This window comes from Hemitrygon akajei, chromosome 3, assembly GCF_048418815.1.
Source record: "Hemitrygon akajei chromosome 3, sHemAka1.3, whole genome shotgun sequence".
Classification (NCBI taxonomy): domain Eukaryota; kingdom Metazoa; phylum Chordata; class Chondrichthyes; order Myliobatiformes; family Dasyatidae; genus Hemitrygon; species Hemitrygon akajei.
Window position 1 is genome coordinate 163,940,401 of NC_133126.1, and position 19,856 is coordinate 163,960,256.

Sequence of the window (19,856 nt, forward strand, 5' to 3'; positions counted from 1 at the left end):
TAACCATCATAACTGACAGAACTACCAACTGCAATCATTCCAATTCCTGCACCTCTGATCTCACTGCCCTTTCCTCCCACCCAGAGCAAGGGATGGGTTCCTCCTGCCCTCAGCCTCCGCCCCACTAGCCTCTGCATTGAGCACTGATATACAGAGGGATCTCAGGAAGTGTCCAGAGCTCCCTGAACAAGTCATTGCCAGTAGGGAGGGTGGTGAAGAAATAATACAACATACTGCCTTCATCAGTTGAGACGATGAGTATGAAACTCAGCAAGTCATGTTGTAACTGTATAAAAGTTTAGTTAAACTACATTTGGGGTGCTGTGCTCAGTTCTGATCTTCACATTTTAGGAAGGATGGGGAACCTTTGGACAGGGTGTAGAAAGGATGTTACCTAGACTAGAGATTATTAAAAGGTTGGACAAACTAGGACTGGTTTCTCTGGAGCATCGAAGGCTGAGGGGTGACCTGATACAAGTATATAAAATTCTGAGAGGTGCAGGAAGGGTAGAATAGGGTCTGTTTCCCTCGGTGTGGGTTTAAGATGAGAGGAGAGAGTTTAAAGAAGATTCATGAGGCATTTTTACGCCTCATGGCAGGTGTCTGGAACCCCCCGCCAGGGAAAGCGGTGGAAATAGAGATATTGGGACAGGTACACGGGTGGGCAGGGAGAAGAAGGAAATACATCAAGTGCTGGCAAATGGGATTAATTTAGATTTGCATCGCAGTCTCCACAGAGATCACGAGCCATGGGTTCCTGTGCTGTGTTGTATTGTTCGATGTTCATTCAATTGAGCGCCCGCCGCAACTTCTGCTTGCTTCAGTACAAAGCTACAAACAGACTTACTTTCCCTCCCCTCTTCATTGTGAACCTCTCTGGTTCTCACATACAACCACAGAAGCAGCAGCCGCCCCGTTTCACCGCTTCCCTTCTTCCAGAGACCCCGGTGATTGAGTCCGCCGTATTACACCGCCTTCAATACTGACTGTGCAGTGTACTTTACCATGGAGAAACCAAATGATGCATTGGTGACTACGTTGCATAACACATTTGCTCCGTCAGTAGAAATGATCAAGTTTCTGGTTGCCAGAAGATTTAGTTCTCCCTCCTCCTCACTCTCTAACATCTCTATGTTTTGGTCTCTCATAGAGTTCTGAAAAGCCCAATGCAAAGCTTGAAGAAAAGCTCACCTTCTGACAGAACATGCTACAGCCTTCAGGACTCCAATAACAATTTCAGATAGTCAGCTTTTTCTACTTTGTATCTGAACTAGTCAGTCCTGATTTTAAATCTATCATCAATCTGAATGATTAATGTTCTCTCCACAGATCCTGCTTCACCTGCTGATTTCCTTTACAGCAGGTACTGTTTTGTATGTTGGATCCAATATATTTTTCTGTTTGCCTCACTGATAGCTCTGCCAGACAGATCGGATTTACTTTAGCCAGCTTTCACCAAGTTCCCTCAGCCTCACACGTGTCTCTCAGTTTGTCTGGGTCTCCACCCTGTCACTGTCTCTTCGCCCCCTCCCCTTCTCCGTAGCTTAAAACATAATTTGATTTCTAATTTTTCCAGTTCTAACGAAAGTCAGACATTCACCGTTTTACTCTCACAAACACTGCCTTGTTCTTTATTGCCGCTTCTTTTTATCCGTCCGATGTGAGACTGCTCTGAGGATTCCATTAAAATGAAGGCTGTAACTCCGTTCAAATAAAACACCTTCATCAAGATCACTCAAATAAACAAATCCAACATTCGTCTAACTAGATTCCACATCAACCTGAAAGTTTACTTAAATGAAAGATTTATACCTGTAATATACTCAGGTGCATACATTTCAAAAACATCTCACCTAGTTTCCTACCGATAGATTAAATATTTGTTGTCACTGTGCAAACATTGATAAAGAGCAGTTTAAAATTGATGCCATTGTTCTGCAGTCATGCCTGGAGTTACACTTTGGTCCTACAAACACACATCCAAACGGAACGGAGCGTACCTCGGCAGTGTCCGGGCTGTCGATTGATGTCTCCTGTACCAGTCTTCGCACCAGAGAGGTCGTAGTATTTCCCAGCGGAAAGAGAGCTGCGGCCGACTTGACTTCCTTCCACTCCACGCGTAAGGTAGTATCGACTGCCACTGTGAAAGAGAAAGCAACACTCCATTCATCCAGCACGTTGGATAAATACTAGCTTTAGCCACGACAAAATACACAACTGCTCGGCAAAACTGACAGCTACTAGTCGACTTTAACGCGCTAGGATTAATTATGAGCGAGCCCGTTCCGCATTCTAGCTTTCCGAATAGAGATTTCATAGAACTTTATCGATCCTTTCGATGCAATACCTTGTAAACTAACCGGCCGTGCATGAATCAATGTTTATGTATCCCAGAGCGAACGCGGATATCACAGCATCTCCTACGGCTCTGTGTGCGCACGTCGCTACTGCAACCCCGCTGATTCGCTCTCTCCAAAACACAATAGCATGCTGACATTCAGGGAAGATTAGCACAACACTGGGACACGGCAGTGCACGTTGCCAAGGAAACGCATCGATTTGCAATTTTGCAACTCCTACGCAGGCAATGCATAAAGGAAGCAAAGGGCGCAGCAAGCAATCCCAACGTGCAGGAGCTAGGTGCTTAAAGTAACATCTAATTGGAATCTCGACAAAGATGTCTCTACATTCTGCGCGTTATGTTCAGAATTACATCGTAATATTTGACAATCAGCCGCGGCCAGACGCGTATCCCAGACAGTCTGAAGCTATCAATGCGATTGCGTTGATACTATTTGTCCTAACTGGTAATTCAGAAGGAAGCCAGCGACGTGGCGGCAATGTGCCTTTTGTTGCCGCCAACTATTACGGTCGAATAAATACCGATTTTATTATTAAATAAATTTTACCACTTGCCGCTTGAAATCAAATCTGTCTGTAACGTAGGATGTGGTCGGTGATTTATTTACTCTGGCCGAAACAAAGCGGATATGCCTCCCATTCCAACAAAGCGTTAGAAAAGCTATCACTGACAAAGCCCGAGACCGTCTATAGTACATAAGTATGCGTTGTTCAATTAAATATATTGGATTGCAATCCAAAGATTATGCCAGCGATATTATTTAGATTGTTCTATATTCTGGGATAAATAAGCCTGAATTTAATAAATAAATTAGTAAGATTGTTGCCTCCGTTTTTAAAATCATTTCCCCGTGTTTACAGTATATATAACCATCACCTATTCTTTCAAATGACATCATTAAAGCCGTTGCAAACTGGAATGAGTATAAAGAATGTTTGCTCACAAGAAATAATTAACGTTTGGAATAATCTATCAAACCAGGTCAGGGACAAATAGTGGATTCACCACATGCAATTAACCTCAATAAAAGCAGAATTTAAGTGAATAACCACTGGCGCCTTTTCAGGTCTGTTTTGTTTTTAATGTATCTTAAACAGTTTCGGTTAGCAAATTGAACAGAGCAATTCGCGTCCAATTCGAATCCTGGCTGATCTCCAACAGATAACACAGCACCAAGAAGTGACTCGGGCATAACTTGTCCACAGAATCAGATCTTACCCACCCCTTCCATCTCAAACTGGTTATTAATCTCAGTGTTCCTGCTCTAATTGTCTCTTTTATAACCACACTTGGTCGTGAAGGTTATGTGCTGTAATTGCGAGGCTAGCCTGCAATGCAAACTCGTGCATTGAAGCAGTTCGCGAGTTTGCTCAACAAGTAGTTTAATAGTAGTTTACACTGTTTTTATACCGAAGGACGAAGGTCTGACTTGGTTTGTTCAGATAGATCAACCTGCCAGGCCTCACAGAGGGGACCTTTAGTCAGGCAGATAAAAATCAGGAAGGAACGCCAAGGTTTACAGCGAGACGTGGAAATCAGCAGATGGTTAGACCCTTGCAGGACGCGAGTTTTCAATTCATTTCAAGGCAGGTCTATGAACTAGTCGTTTTTACTTCAGGGCATGAAGGGATACGGGGAGAAGAGGGGAGATTGGGGCTGAGAGGAAAATTGGATCAGCCACGACGAAATAGCGGACCAGACTCGATGGACCAAACGGCCTAATTAAGCTCCTATACCTTACGGTCTCACTAACCAAAATGAGTGGCGGAAAAGATAAAGGTATGAAAGAACTGGAGATGGGTATTTAATGGTATAATGAAAGGAACGAGCGCCAAATCCTTCGGTACGTTCGAATCGCCAGAGAAATTGAAAGTGTTGGGTATGATTGCTGTTAAATCAGCCCCACGGGCCATCTGAAACCCCAAGTCTAGCGAACTGAAATCACTGGATCTAGGCGTGATATATGTTCATTTAAATCATCTGCCTAAAACAATATCTCGCTGGACTTCCATCCATTCTCTGCAGTCTTGATTTTTAAACTTCATTGAGCACAAAAGGCAACTGATATGAAATAGTCTTCCGGGATACAATTGAAATGCTTATTAATCAGACAGCAGCTAAAAAAAACCGATGGGAACGATGTTATGTCTCTGGTGAGACACGGGAAGCCGCTTTCATGATAACTTATTCCCTATCCAAATAAATTATTGACGTTCCTCGGGGAGAAAATAGCCGTTCATCACTGCTCCCAAACTCTTCATCATTAAACGGGAATTATGTGTGAGGACAGTCTGAAACGCCTGGTGTTTATTTACTGTCTTACAACATTAATGGTCAAAAGACACGATGGTATAACACGTGCGCATCTAAAATATGTCAAACTTACAATGAAGAGGGATTGCTCTGATAAGGACTGGACATGTGCCTTGACTGATGTGATGAAATGTATTGATCGCACCCCTCGTGTTGTGGCATCGATGAAGCAAGATTGATTCGCTTCGCTGCCGCGGCTCCTCCTCGCAGCAGCTGGGACTCTCTCCATCTGATGAGCCCATCGGCTCCCGCTACGGTGCAGGAGCCGCGGGCTGTGCTGGGAGGATGCTAACCGCCGATCATTTGTCATGTACCACCTAGATCGGGCAGATTTGCAGCGAGTGAGAAATATCAATGGGAGAATAAGCGGCTCGAGCAGGGCCACGCCCTAAGGAAAGATGTCGCCAGCTGTGGCCGCCACCTATTCTGAGATTGCTATTTCTTCTACCAGTGCTGCGAATCAGCGTGTGCAAAGTTAATTAAGCACTCGTGTAATAAACACGCATGTAATTCTGGCGCCTTGCTGGTTACAGAGTCTACTGTACAAACTCCTTGCTAGTGCCACCGTTCTTGAAGTAGTAAATGAAAATAAATTGTGGGCGTGTGAGGTGCACCGTATTTGTTCATCTCGTCTTAAATTGTGGCCCGCTTCTCTGAAAGATAACTGGGCATTTAACTCGGATTTCAAGCCGCTCTCTTTCTGCACACTGAGACCGGTTTCCAATGATTTTCTCTCGCTTGCTGCCAAACTCTCCAGTCTGAGTTCCGAAGTGAAACGGAGAGTGACACTGCATTTGCAGCGAGTGAAATTCTGCTGCTTGCTTTGTTCCAAAAATCAGAGTCGATACGCTACTAAATCGGCAGATTTCAAAACTGCAACGGCGGTGGGGGGGGGGGGGGGGGGCTAGGGCAACATCGAAAATAGAAGGAGATCGTTCGATTTCGAAAGGAAATGTTACAAGATGACTTTTAAAATAAAGGCAATTAATGTCCATTCACATCTTCGGGGCTCAAAATATGACTAAATGCTTCTGAGTGTAATTGGTACTGGAAAATTATGATCGCTTATTGAATGGTTGTGTGGTTCCATCTGAGTTATTTCGCTGTATACTATAAGATAATTACTCCCTCTGACTAAGTGACAAGAATCTGCGTGTACAAAGAGTCCCTTGGCCGAATTGGGCTGCCGTGGCCCATTGAAGTGTGGGGTGATGCACGCTTTACGGTCCAAACCTCGCTTCATTGCTCGCTCTCAATGCCAATCCCAACAGCCTACAACCATTTGCTTACGATTAGAGGCCGTGCAATCGAACTCGGCGCAGCCCGGAGCACAATAAGAAAGCAAAGCTTCTTACCAATAGTTGTTTTGGAGCCTATACAGCCCATAATCGGCGCTTTTAGATGAAAAATTAACCCTTGTTCCAGACTGGAAACATTTCCACAGTACCTCATGGAAATTAACGCGCTGGATCTGAACGACTAAGCCTCCGTAGCGATGAAATCGCAGCGCTGATGTCTTTCAAACGTGCCAATGAATAGATGAGTTTGCCTCCAGCTTGGGTTGATGGGCTCTCGTTCTTGGACATTCACCTTAGCACGTCACACGGGCGGGTTTGCGTGGGGTGCGGCGGACTCTGAGGGAGCCCTGGCTGCTGGTGTGATCTTTTATGGACGGTGTTTGGATGGGCGGGGGTGCCGCTGCTCACTCGTTCTGCATCTCGTCGTTAGAGGACAAAACGGCGGCTGATGGTCCCTGCCGGCGGTCTGCGGGAAGTACACAACAAAACCCCATGCAGCATCCACCGATAGCGCGTAACCAACGGTGCCGTCCCGGCTAACATCTCATATCGAAATAATAAAAGGGTATTTATTGTCTATGCTTTGTCTTGCACTGGATAAGCAAAATGGCTGGTGAATCTCTCCAGTTCAAGGAATGCATGGAAAAACTCAAGCAAGCTTGCCCAAAGTATACCAAAGTGTAAAATTGAGGAAACTACTTTCATCATTTGAGGGAGCGAAAATTCTGAACGTTTGGAGGCAGCCTAAAGCTCAGGAACTCTCGCCTACTCTCTCTCTCTCTCTCTCTCTCTGCCTCAGATTGCCTCTGGAACAGACCATTGTCCAGGATTGGACAACGAAGACGAGCTGTTCAACATTATTAATGATGGAGTTTGAAAACAAAAGTGACTGAAACTGGATTTTCCATCACTTCGTGATACCCGCATAAAAGGGGGTTTCAGGTGAAATGGAGCACGCCCGGAGGCGGCGTGGCCACCTGCACTCCAGTGGGGAGATCTTGGTGTACCTGCACACGCCACATCTCTCCCAGGTTTTCTGGGCTTTGGATTAGTCTTTGCATCAACTCCCTGTGGAATTGCATTTGGAAAAGTGTCCAGGTGATGCACAACGTTTCCAAGAGTACAACATCTTACTTGTTAAAACATGTTTGTAGTATGATCTTCCTTTCGCAATAATGTAGATTCGCCTCATTCAGTTATTCGCTTCTTACTCGTTGGTTACCAGTCAAAACACATGATAGGACTGTGCCCCAAACTTAATACTTCACTAAAGGTCGCATTCTACAAGTAATGTGAGATTTTATCTGAAGCATAAATGCAGCTTAGGGAGCAATTCCATCAGCGATATATTTTAACAGGACCCAAGTACAACAAAACCAGATCATGATATTGTGTTAACTCCTTCCATGCTGACTTGTTTATCTATTGTTAATTCACAGGACAGTGTGTGCACTAAAAGATAGACTATTTGATTTTGTGCAGTTTGGGTAAGGAGCCTTTTCTGTTAATTTCTGCATGGTGTTAAAAAGATCTCACAGTCTTCCACCAATTTAATAGAAGGATTAAGTGATGGGGTAAGCACTCAATTTATTCTCTATCAAAGTGGAAGCGCATGGTTTGTGAGGCAATGCCTCCACATTGCTGCATCTATGCCCCAGTCCAAGTCATTTTCTGTAGGAGGTACAGAAGCCTGAAGGCACACACTCAACCATTCAGGAACAGATTTTTCCCCTATGCCATCCGATTCCCAAAAGGACATTGAATCTTTGGACACTACTTCACTTTTTTTAATATACAATATTTCTGTGTTTGAACGTTTTTAAAATCTATTCAATATGTGTAATTGATATACTTGTTTATTTTTTATTTATTTACTGTTTTCTCTGCTACATTGCATTGAACTGCTGCTGCTAAGTTAACAAATTTCACGTCACATGCCGGTGATAATAAACCTGATTCTGATCATTTTTCATATCATTTGAACAGGTGCCCAAGCCATTTAAGGAACACCTGCTGCACTTGTCTCAGGTGTGGAAACTAGCCATAGCACCTGGTTGGGCTGACAGAAATTTTAAATAGGAAAAGATCCCAGTTTTACTGAGCAAAAGCTGAGGGTTTAATGTAAAATCTCCTCCTTCATAAGCATTATTGCAAAGATGTACAGGGTGGAAGAATATTAATATTTCCCTTCCTTTCCATGCCTGTTACCTGAGCCCTGAAAATCCATATAAATTCTTACAGCAAGAATTAGTGGAATATGAACCTGGTGTAAATAAATACTGCTCCTAATTCCACCCAAATTCTGTTGTTCCTGAGTAGATGCAATAAATATTTGGTTCCAATGTTTTGCATTTTTATTTCAGATGGCCATGAAGTCCATTTTTAAAAGTTAGTAATGCCAAATCCTTGGCTCTCTCCCAAGGAAACATGCAGTAGCTTTGAAGTAAACAATTAATAAAGCATTTAGATGTCAGATTATTTGAAAATAGAGATTTTGATTTGCTTTTTATCAGGCTAATCACACCGTGACTCCAAATTGGTTGGTTCTTCTGTCCTGAGATACCTACTTCAGCTACCCAGCAGGAAAGTTGTTCTTTACCCAATCCATTCATTGCATCCATCCATTCATCAGTGTGTCCCAACACCGAGGATTCGCCACATCATCTGATTGCACGTTGATATATACAACTGAGGCAATTGGGCTATGCCTGTATTTCTTTGTGAATAAATCAAGGTTAACCTCAAAGGTGGAGTACCTTCTGGTTTTGAGTCAACAATTCCAAATATCTAAATAAAAATCAAGCTTATTCAGATAGCTACATTTTAGCACAGTATAAAAAACACTAGTCCTAGCTGCATAATTTATGTTATGAGACTGTCTACATTAACTGAAAAAGTAGGAACAATAAGACTAAAATTTCCAATTGTAAACTAAATCATTCACAGTTGAGAATTCCTTGTTTTGTTAAATTGCTGTCTGTTTATAATAATTTCCACAGATGTTCAGTTAATTATCACTTAAGAAGAGCTGTCAAGAGTCTACAACCAACTCTTTCAATGTTGCAAGCACTTAGCAGATAAACCAGGTAAGTGGCACTCAACTTCTTTTGTCAACAGCTTTCAACTTTTTAAAATCTGTTCAATGGTTGATTCCAGGGCAACTTTACTTGCACAGATTTGGTAAATATCAAGTTATAAATATGTTAAGGCAAGGATTAACATTCTATTGCGCTAATATAAGCAGTTTTAAAAATAATTTCCTGGTTTTTTTTGCATCTGCAGATATTACAACACTTCAGATGGTAATTGTACAATGATGCCGTTACTAGGGTTAGGGTTAGGGTTAAGGTTGACCCTATCTTATCATTGGCTTAAACAACAACACACACAAAATGCTGGTGGAACACAGCAGGCCAGGCAGCATTTATAGGGAGAAGCGCTGTCGACATTTCATCCTGACGAAGGGTCTTGGCCCGAAACGTCGACAGCGCTTCTCCCTATAGATGCTGCCTGGCCTGCTGTGTTCTACCAGCATTTTGTGTGTGCTGTTGTTTGAATTTCCAGCATCTGCAGATTTCCTCGTGTTTGCTCGTATCATTGGCTTGTATGGTTTAATTTATGGTGCTGGGCAAATTTTTAAAAACTATTGAATCAGATTTTGGTTGGCAAACTAAAAATGCAGCACTTTCACTTATTGATGTAGATCTGTGCCCAAACAATCCCAAAGCAAATGAAGGGTTTTATTGCATTAATGGCAGTTAATGGCACTTACAAAGCATCACATTAGCCCATCGATAAATGAGCTAGGGGATTTACACATTAAAAGCAGAGGAAAAAATGTCTTTAAAGCAAATGTCCTTCATTGGTCTTGAGCTATGAGGATGCATTCCTTGGTGAGTGCACTGTTACTCTGAAATTCGTTGCATAGCTGTGATTTTAAGAAGGCTCTTAAGAGAACTAGGAGAGGTATTCACAAGAGACTGCAGATACTGGAATCTGGGCTAACACACAAGATGCTGAAGATCAGTCCTAATGCCGGAACTCAACCCAAAATGTCAATAATTCCTTTACTCGCAGATGCTGAATGACCCACTGAGTTTCTTGTGTGTTAATTGGGAGAGGTAAATGGGAACAGAAAGCCGGCTACCAATGAACTGATAAGGCAGGAAGAAAAAACGTTCAGATAATCTGCACTTGCAGTATCCAGTAAGTGAATAAAAATAAAATATAAATGATATTCTATCATGAATTCAAACTCACAGTTTGTTATTAATTTCTATATAGTGAGCATTGATATGCAGCAAAACATGGAGAAAATATTTGTGGTCATGAAGGCAACATGAGCAATGGAAACAATATGAAAGTTCCACTTGAGTATCAAAGAAGCAACAAGGTTATCAATAAATATGTGCAATCAGATGTAATCTCTCTATATCATCGCTTCACAGCCAGAACACACAAGACGACATGATTCATTCCTGAATCAGTCCAGTGAATCTATAACTGGCATCTGCTAACCAGAATTTACTTTCCATTTTTCCTAGAGGGAGTACAGCAACAATTGACTGACTTCCTAGGAAGGCAGGTTTGCCATAAGGAAAGATTAAGCAGGGTGGACCAATACATTCTAGAGTTCTCAAGAATGAAAAGTGATTTCATTGAAATATATTAGATTTTTATGGGCTTGACACTGCGCAGAGATGATATTTCTCCCTGGCTGAAGCATCCAGGACCTAGGGTCTTAGTTTCAAAATAAGGGGCTTGTCATTCAGTACAGAGACGTGGAGAATTTTATTTCACCTGGAGTACGGTCAATTATTGGCACTCTCAATTCAAGAAGGCCACCGAGTTTCAGTCGCTAAGCATATTCAAGACAGAGATTGATATTTCAGATAGTCAGCGAATCAAATGGTATGGAGTTCAGCAGGGAGTTGACACCACAAACACAGAGTCAAGTTCTTATTGATCAGCAAGGCAGGCACAAGATGAACAGCCAACTATTTCTTGCATATCTCTCTCTCCCCCTCCCCAACTCTCTTTCATAGCATGTTGCTCTCACTGCTTTCCAATGGGGCAGTTCTAGTATCCAGGAAATTGTGGAATTTCATACATGCTGGCTTTTCATCATTCCGATGATAAGTGGAAACCTGTGCAGGAGAGTTTTTAAAGTGCACTGGGGCAGTTCCACTCTTGACCTCGGAAGTCTAGGTCCAGTGGTACTAGTAGTTGTCCAACTGAGGTCTTCCTAGGTTGCACTGAATGACCATGACTTCTGTGCCTTGTCATGTTCTTCACTCACCATGGAGCGTTGCAGTACCGCCTTCCTAGCTGTTGGATCTCACTGTAGATCTCATCCGCCCAGTCCAGTGGAGCTGAATTTGGATGCAAGGAAAGGCACGTCCCAGTCTCACCGAGGTATAAGTTCTGTCACATACCCTCATCTGGTTTAGCCCACCTGTTGAAACAGTGTAGCGGGGTGTGGTCACTGTCACATGCAAACAGCTACATGGATCCACAGGTGGGAGTTCAGCATCCAGTGGGGACCAAAGGTGAGTGAGTTACCCCAGAATGGACACAACGAGCCCTTCACCAAAGGTGCTAACCTTCCCTGGACACCCCGTACATCCCACTTTCATATACAAAGGAAAGGTAGATGTCAGGCCAATCCTGTCAAATGGATTCTCTTGGGCATGCTATTATTCCCTTCATTCTCCTCCCTGAAACTCAAAGCACACAATTGTTCTCTTACTTTTCCATTTCTGGTGAAACCTCATTAGCCTAAAATGTTTCTGTTTCTCTCTCCACATATTCTGCCCAACCTGTTGAGTATCTCCAGCATTGTCTTTCGTTATTCAAATCTTTGTAGCATATTGGTTATTGTCTTTCTACCCGACCCAGTTCAATGTAGACTGTAAGCTGTCTCCTACAATGTTCCCCTATTTTAAACAGGTTGCATGCCTGGACATCCAGCCATCTGGGCATTTTTATTAGAGCCATTGTGAATCACATTTTCATTGGTTCTGAGCTCAGATCAAATTATCTCTATCAGCATTTGGTATTCAAATTTGGCAGAGTCCAAATGTTTCATCAGGCAGAACTTAAAACCATGGCTATCTCTCTCTCTCTTTGTTAGTGAAAAATAGTTGGTAATTCAAATTAACAGCATTGGTACTTAATAAAATAAAATCCTAAAAAGGATAGTTTCCTTGCTGTGGCTTCCTTCAATAGGGAGGAAAACTTTCGACACTATAACATTGATATGCAGTTCATGGAGAGAAGTCTCATGCTATAATTAATTATAATGGAGTACTCATCCAATATTTGCATCAGCCACATACATTGCAGCCACTAAGGATTTGCTAGTTCAGGGTTATTTTTACTCCTGTAAACCAAGGCAGCAAAGTTAAACTTCTCCACCAATGCTTGAAGGTGCAGTGGAGTTGATGTGCACACATTCACATGCATGGGAATTTTATATTAGAAAAACATGGTAATGTGATGATGCAATTCTTTCTTTGGCATTAGTGCCTAATCCAAGTGTGACTTCTAACATCAGCGGTGTAATGCTTGGTGTGAAGTGTTACATATATTGATCACAAGCATACTAAATAACTGCTGTTACCAATGGTGAGCTTTAAAAACAGAGTTAAATCTGCAGCTAAAGATGCAACTTGACTTTTAAGCTGTCTAATAAAATATTTGAAGCCAACTGGCATTCCATTGACATTAAACTACTGTTGCCTTGAATATAGATATCCGTGATAACTTACAACTTAAAAACTGAATTGTGTTTGGTAATGGGCTATATTTATTTTAAAATCTATCTGAATAGATATTGCTGCATTACATTTCAGTTTCAGTCTAAATATATGATAAAAATTAAATAATAACATACTGTAAAACCAATTTAATTATGCCTCTATTCCGTATGCAAGTATTACATTAGTTATTTCACATTTAAGCTGCTAAGATGATCAATGGTACATAATCTGTACTGAATAGAATATTCACCGTAGCACCTGAAGTTGATTACATTAAATACTAGGTGACTGAATAGTACTATAAAATTCACCACTATTATTAGTTAAATGAAAGATCATACAAGCATCTAAATTATGTTGCATTAGTGCCCCCTGTGGAATTCAAGTTGCAATCACTTGACATCTTTAAATAAACTATATTTCTATGTTTTCTTTAAATATCCTTTCATGAAAGTTCTGTTAATAATGTGAATGTTTGCACATTTGAACTTTAATGTTTTTCTCCCCCTACTTTAACCATTGACAGACATACTGCTTTGAAAGACAGCATCTAGATGTTCCCTAGTGACTCTGAGCCAATTCCTAGACAGAAGATTTATTAATCAGCCCTTAGCAAACAAGGGAAAATCAATAGTTATAAATAGGGGTAATCAATTCACTTGAGGATTTTTTATCATAGTCTGAATAAGGCCTTAATAAAAGAGATAATAACCATTGTCTAACTGGCAAAACTTCCATTCAACTATTACATGAACACAACAGCAGAATATTTTGTACAGTCTAGGAACTCCCCAGCCATTTAGTGTTGGAAAAGCACACAGGACTTGTCTATTTCAAAGTGTTGTTCAGAATTTGGAATGGAACTTAAAAGCTGCATGAAGTTTAATCTCCTATCAGCTTCCAATAATTTGCAGACTGTTGCAAGGTTAGAACTCCGACCAAGAGCGCAGGCTTCATATAATAGATGGGTGACCATGGGGGGGAAGTAAGGGGAGTAAGCAGTCAGTGCAGGGTTCCCTTGTAGCCATTCCCCTGAACAACTTTGGATATTGCTGAGGGGGGCAGGGTGGTGTGTAATGCCTTTTGAGGGGACAACAGCAGTGTTCAGGCCAGTGACACTGTGGCCGGCTCTGAGGCTCAGCAGGGAGGGGTAAAGTCAGACAGAGTGATAGTGATAGGAGACTCGATAGGTAGGGGGATGGACAGAAGATTCGGTGGCCACAAAAGAAGCCAGAATGGTGTGTTGCTTCCCAGGGTACCAGGATCCAGGATGTCTCAGAGAGGTGGCAGAAAATTCTCAAGGGGGGAGGGTGAGAAGCCGGAGGTTATGGTGCACAATGACAAAGGTAGAAGTCCTGCACAGTGAGTATTGGAAGTCAGGGAAGAGGCAGAAGAGCGGGAATTCCAAGGATTAAACCATTGCTAGTCAAGGCAGGAATAGGATGATAGTACAGATGAAGGAGTGGCTGAGAAAGTGGTGCAGAGGGCAGGGTTTCAGATTTCAGGATCATCGGGATCTGTTCTGGGAAAGATAACAGTACAAAAAGGACAGGTTATATTTGATCCCGAGGGGACAAATACCCTCATGGGCTGGTTTTTTGGAGCTGTTGGGGGTGCTTTAAACTAAGCTGGCAGGGAGATGGGGCTGAGGAATGCACAGTTGGCATACGAGTCGATGCCATGTGTAGTGAGACCGTGAGGGAGGACAGGCAGATGATAGGACAAAATCGCATGGGTGAGTTGAGCTGAAGTGTAATATGGCAGCAAAATCAAAAAGGGTGATAAATACAGGACTGAAGGTGTTATATCTGAATGCATGCAGTATACAGAATGAGATAGATGATGTTGTTGTGCAGTTGGAGATTGGCAGGTATGATACCATGAGTATTGCTGAGTATCGGCTAAAAGAAGATCATAATTGGGAGCTTAACATCCAAGACTACCCCTTGTATCGAAAGGACAGACAAGAGGAGGTGGGCTGGCTCTGTTGGTAAAGAATGAAATCAAATCCTTAGAAAGAGGTGACATAGGATAAGAAGATGTAGATTAATTGAGGCTAGAGTTAAGAAGCTACAAGGGTAAAAAGATCCTAACGGGAGCTATATATAGGCCCCCGAGCTGTAGCCAGGTTATGGGTTATAAACTTCATCGGGAGATAGAAAAAGCAAGTAGGTTGGGAAAATCATGTTGGTGCTGGATGCCAACAGAGGGAATTTGTAGAATGCCTTCGAGGTAGGTTGTGGTTGAGCTCGCTCTGGGAAAGACAATTCTGGATTGAGCGTTGTGTAATAAACCAGATTTGATTAGGGAGCTTAAGGTAAAGGAACCCTTATGTAACAGTGATAAGATCATAAGACCATATGACATAGGAGCAGAATCAGGCCATTTGGCCCATCAAGTGTTCTCCACCATTCAATCAAGGCTGATCAGCACAGTACAGGCCCTTCAGCCCACAATGTTGTGCTGACCTTTTAACCCACTCAAAGATCAATTTAATCTTCATACGTACCTCTCCATTTTTCTATCATCCACGTGTCTATCTAAAAGTTTCTTAAATACTCAATGTATCAGCCTCTAGCACTAATTCTGGCAAAGCTGCTTCACACGCACCCTCTCTGTGTAAACAAAAATACGAGGGGTGATTGATAAGTTCGTGGCCTAAGGTAGAAGGAGTCAATTTTAGAAAACCTAACACATTTATTTTCCTACATTTACACACTTAGTCCAGTGGTCGTGGAGCATACAGATCCCTTCTTTATAGAAGTCAGCGTCTTGGACATCAGGAAGTGGTCCACAGCAAGGGGTGATTGTTAAGTTTGGGGCCTAAGGTAGAAGGGGATGAGTTACTAACTTCAAACTTGCTGCATTTTCACTCAGAGTTGAACAGCATGTTCATGTAATGAGAGCTGTATAACTCATCTCCTTCTACCTTAGGCTACAAACTTATCAATTACCCCTGCTGTGGACCACCTGGAGGTCCAAGACACTCTCGTTACATGCACGTGCAGTTCAACTCTTTGATAATGCAGAAAGTTTGAAGTTAATAACTCATCTCCTCCTACCTTAGGCTATGAACTTATCAATCACCCCTGCTGTGGATCACTTCTACAAAGAAGGGATCCGTATACTCCGTGACTGCTGGACTAAGTGTGTAAATGTAGGAAAAATAAATGTGCTAGGTTTTCTAAATTTCACTCCTCCTACCTTAGGCCACGAACTTATCAATCACCCCTCGTATATTTACATCTGAAATATTGTCTGGTAAGTTCTACTTAGAAACTCTACTTTGTAGCCATGTTTGCTGCCATGGAAAATTCATTTCATTGTCATACAGAGGATTCCAGTTAGTTAGCCCATCAGTTTATCGGGGCAGCCACTTATTTGGGACAACTCTTAAAAAACAAAAATTAATTGAGAAAATAGCTGAGATTCCTTTCATTTATTTGGGACACTATGCTGCTTAATTGGGATAGGAGACTGCTGCCGAACAGTTTCTAACCAGCATCAATCGCGTGCGTTTGTATGGGTATTAGACACTACACCATGCCTGAAGTGAACAGTTTATAAATAGCATCAGTTGAGTGTGTTTGTGTTCAGAAAGTGATTTCTGTCACTGATAGTTGGCAAGAAATACACAGTGAGACTAATCTGAACTGTTTTGCTCACTGCAATTTCAATTATTCAGACTTGGAAATGTCAGAAATGGCCTGGAGTGAAAATAAAACAATTTCACTACTTCAACAAATTAGGAACTTTAAACAATTTGAAGGTATTGACAATCATCTTAAAAGTTACCTTTCATCCCGATTGGACACTCAGCTCTCACCATTCACTCCAGGTGGCTGTTTGCATGCAACAGTGCCCACACACTGGTACACTTTAACAGGTGGGCTAAACCAGGTGAGGGTCTTCTCTCCTGGTGAGATAGGGACATGCCTGTCCTAGCATGCGAAGTCGCCTCCAGCAGTCCGATTGGATGAAATCTACAGTGAGATCCGAAGGTCAGGAAGGCAGTTCTGCCAGGCTATGTCAACAGCAAAGGGACAGAAGTAGTCAGCACCATCTACCACAACCAGGGAAGACCCCAGATCCAACATCTACTCATCTGACTGGACCCGGACTTCCAAGGTCAAGAGAGTGGAATTGCCCGGAGCAACAGCCTTTCCTCTTTAAAAACTCTCCTGCACAGGTTTCCTGTCATCGTCAGCTACGACAAACAACCACCAGCAGGATTGGTAATGTTCTCATTTGTTCTATTCTTCATACAAATACATAACTTGTTACTCTGTCAAATGGTAGTTAGTCTTTTTTATACCGTTTTAACTATTTGCTTGAAACTTCAGCTAATTGGGAGAGCCACTTAATTGGGCCAAAATGTACTGGTCCCCATGTGTCTCATTTAACCTGTATTAATATCCCATGATCAGACTTTGTACCGTACACCTAGAGTAATTAAAACCTCTGTCACTGGATCACTTCTTTCGGTCTTCTTGTACACTACAGTGTGGAACTTGTCTCAAAGTTTCCAACATGCAGCAGTAATGCAAGTTACCTTTCAGTCTAGAACACAGAGCAGTACAACACAGGAACAGCCCTTGAACTGCAACGTTCTGCCATACTGCAGTAATTAAACTAGTAATTAAATGCCTAGCTAAATTAATCCCTTCAGCTTACACAGTGTCCATATTTTCCCATTCTTTTCACATGCATTGACCTGTTTAAGAGCTCCTTGAACCCCTCTATTATATTTGTCTGCACTACCAACCGGTGCACGTTCCAGGCACCCAGCATTCTCTCGGAAAAAAACAACTTGCCCCACACATCTCCTTTGAATTTACCCCTTCTCAACTTAAATGTATCCGTCTGGTATTAGACATTTCAACGGTGGGAAAAAGATATTAGCTGTCTACTCTACTCATGCCTCTCATAATCTTACAATTTGCTGTTATGCTTCCCCTCGGCCTCTGTTGCTCCAGAAAAAACAACCCAAATTTATCCAACCTCTCCTTATAGCTCACGCCCTCTAGTCCAGGCTGCACCCTCTCTGAAGCCTCCAGAAATCTAGTGTAAGTTTATTCACATGCTTCAGTGACAGCTTCTCTCCCCACAGATGCTAGCTGACCTGCTGAGTATTTTTTTTAGTATTTTGATCTCCAACATATGCAGTTTTATTTTTGGATCCACCACCACCACCATGTATTTTCTATTTACTCTCACTGAAGATATGATAACAGTTAGTCTGTCAAATTGGCTTAGCTTCAGAACAATTTGCAGAACACTGCTCTGGAAATTCAGCCATTGAGTCAATGTCATCTCTTTAAGCAACCCTATTAATCCCTGTAATCTAGAGTTATAGAATGCATCTGCATGGAAATAAGTAGATTCGCCCACCAAGTCAGCACTGACCATCAAACACCCAGTCACTCTAATCCTACGTTCATCCACACTCCCTACACTTTATCCACTCCCCCTCCCCCGCACACAAGGGGCTATTTATGATGTCCAATTAACCTAATGACTCACACATCGTCGGGATGTGGGAGGAAAGACATGCAGTCACACAGAGAACATGCAAACTCTACAGTGGCAGTGTCGGGAGCTGGGATCGAACCCGCATCTTTGGATCTGTGAGGCATTGTTTCCCCAGTGGTTCCACCGCCCTATTCTTTCTCATTCTCAACTCCCCACCCAGCTAATGAACCAACCAATCAGGATATTTTAAGAAGGTCTTTCTGGCAGCTTCAAGAGTTTTATCTCGCTGTAGACTCCAGATTATAACCCCATTAATCTTAATTTTGCTTAATTCCTGCATGTTGATTCAATTATACTCATTTTCACTTTCTCACAGGTTGATATCCTGTGAATAGTCCTAAAACCTCTTATTACTGTTTCTTCATTTTTTAACTGTCCACTAGCATCATGTCCAGTTCAAACAAACACTTTAAATCAAATAATGCAAAACAGCAACAAGTGTAGCACGACAGGAACTGCAGACAACTGCAATGAATAAGATAACTATAAAATACTGGCAACATGTTAACATTCCAGAACAAAAACTGAGTTGTAAGACTGCTGTCAACATAAAGCTATGACGTACTGTATAAATACTGAGGTCCTAGTACTTTTGTGAAAGATGCAGAAGTCCTTCGAAGAGCTGCCTGGCCCAATCTAGATTCTGATATCTTCTGAAACCTTTTAACATATAATACTGTTTTCTCATGTTGAAGCGAACAAGTTTCTAGTTAGCTATAATCCAATTTTCCACTTGGGTAAAGCAGTACGAATGAGATATTGCAGGTTGGCCATTTCCTTCATTCTCAGCATGCCTAGAGAAGGTCAGATCAATGGTGACTTGCTCACTATCTGTTAAATTTTTCAGTATCAACCATACTAACGCTAGGTGCAAATCAATTGAACTGGATTAGTGTATGATCATAAACAACAGAAGTAACAGCAATGAAGACATTGGTGACAAAATTTCATAGGCACCAGCAAGGGGCTGCAGGGAAGATGGGAATGGAGTGTTTGGCTGTAATAATAGTGAAATAAAACTTTTCAGAGCCTAATGTAGGCTGCAAGAAACCTAATTCAGTTAATGACAGGCACCCTATTGTAAAAAGGATATGAAAGCTACTGAGAAGGTGCAACAAGCATTTGCCTGTTGACTGCTGAGTGGCAAACCCAAGATAATTAATTGCCAAAGGAAGTGAAAGAGATTGTCACAGAAAGCTCTACATATGAAGATAAATTAAATTTTAAAAATAAAATATAAAAGGGCATAGGTTGTGAGCAGGCGTAAATGGGTAGATTTAATGGTTTTTTGAAGAATAATTGGTCTGTCTGTTTCCAGCCTGTAATATCATATGCAGTACTTTAGTGACAAAGTATATAGAGATCTTGCTGGAGGATTTCTACACACTCTCTTAACCAGCTGTCTATTTCTCCTACCATTTCCTCTGAAACATATCAATAACAATGTCAACTTGCTAGATTTTTGTTAATTAAGATAATTTCCAATTAATTAAAGGAATTAATTGGATCATTTCAGCACTGGAGATAACACGTCTGATAAATTCTAAGAAAGGTATTATTTTTGTCTAGTGTTAATCTGTTATTTAATGT

At 41.7% G+C, this 19,856-nt stretch overlaps 1 protein-coding gene and 1 long non-coding RNA gene across 7 annotated transcripts in view; one reads left to right on the forward strand and one right to left on the reverse strand.

Annotated features, from left to right (window-relative positions):
* The window catches only part of fam131ab (family with sequence similarity 131 member Ab), a 77,338-nt gene extending 71,103 nt beyond the window's left edge, over positions 1-6,235 (reverse strand). The window contains exons 1-2 of one of the 5 annotated variants that reach the window (XM_073041214.1): positions 6,123-6,235; positions 2,001-2,140 (exon numbers count right to left, since the gene is read on the reverse strand). In XM_073041214.1, the coding sequence (XP_072897315.1) occupies positions 2,001-2,140; positions 6,123-6,127 (145 nt within the window). In that variant the 5' untranslated portion in view covers positions 6,128-6,235. Of the gene's footprint in view, positions 1-2,000; positions 2,141-2,347; positions 2,493-4,748; positions 4,990-6,030 lie in introns of those variants that run through there. The other 4 variants (XM_073041212.1, XM_073041211.1, XM_073041213.1 and 1 more) reach the window with 4 other exon arrangements.
* Positions 6,236-6,790: 555 nt separating this feature from the next.
* LOC140725580 (uncharacterized) overlaps positions 6,791-19,856 on the forward strand; it is a 52,564-nt gene continuing 39,498 nt past the window's right edge. The window contains exons 1-3 of one of the 2 annotated variants that reach the window (XR_012098378.1): positions 6,791-7,071; positions 8,973-9,059; positions 10,051-10,174. This is a non-coding gene — a long non-coding RNA (uncharacterized lncRNA). Of the gene's footprint in view, positions 7,072-8,972; positions 9,060-10,050; positions 10,175-19,856 lie in introns of those variants that run through there. The other variant, XR_012098377.1, reaches the window with a different exon arrangement.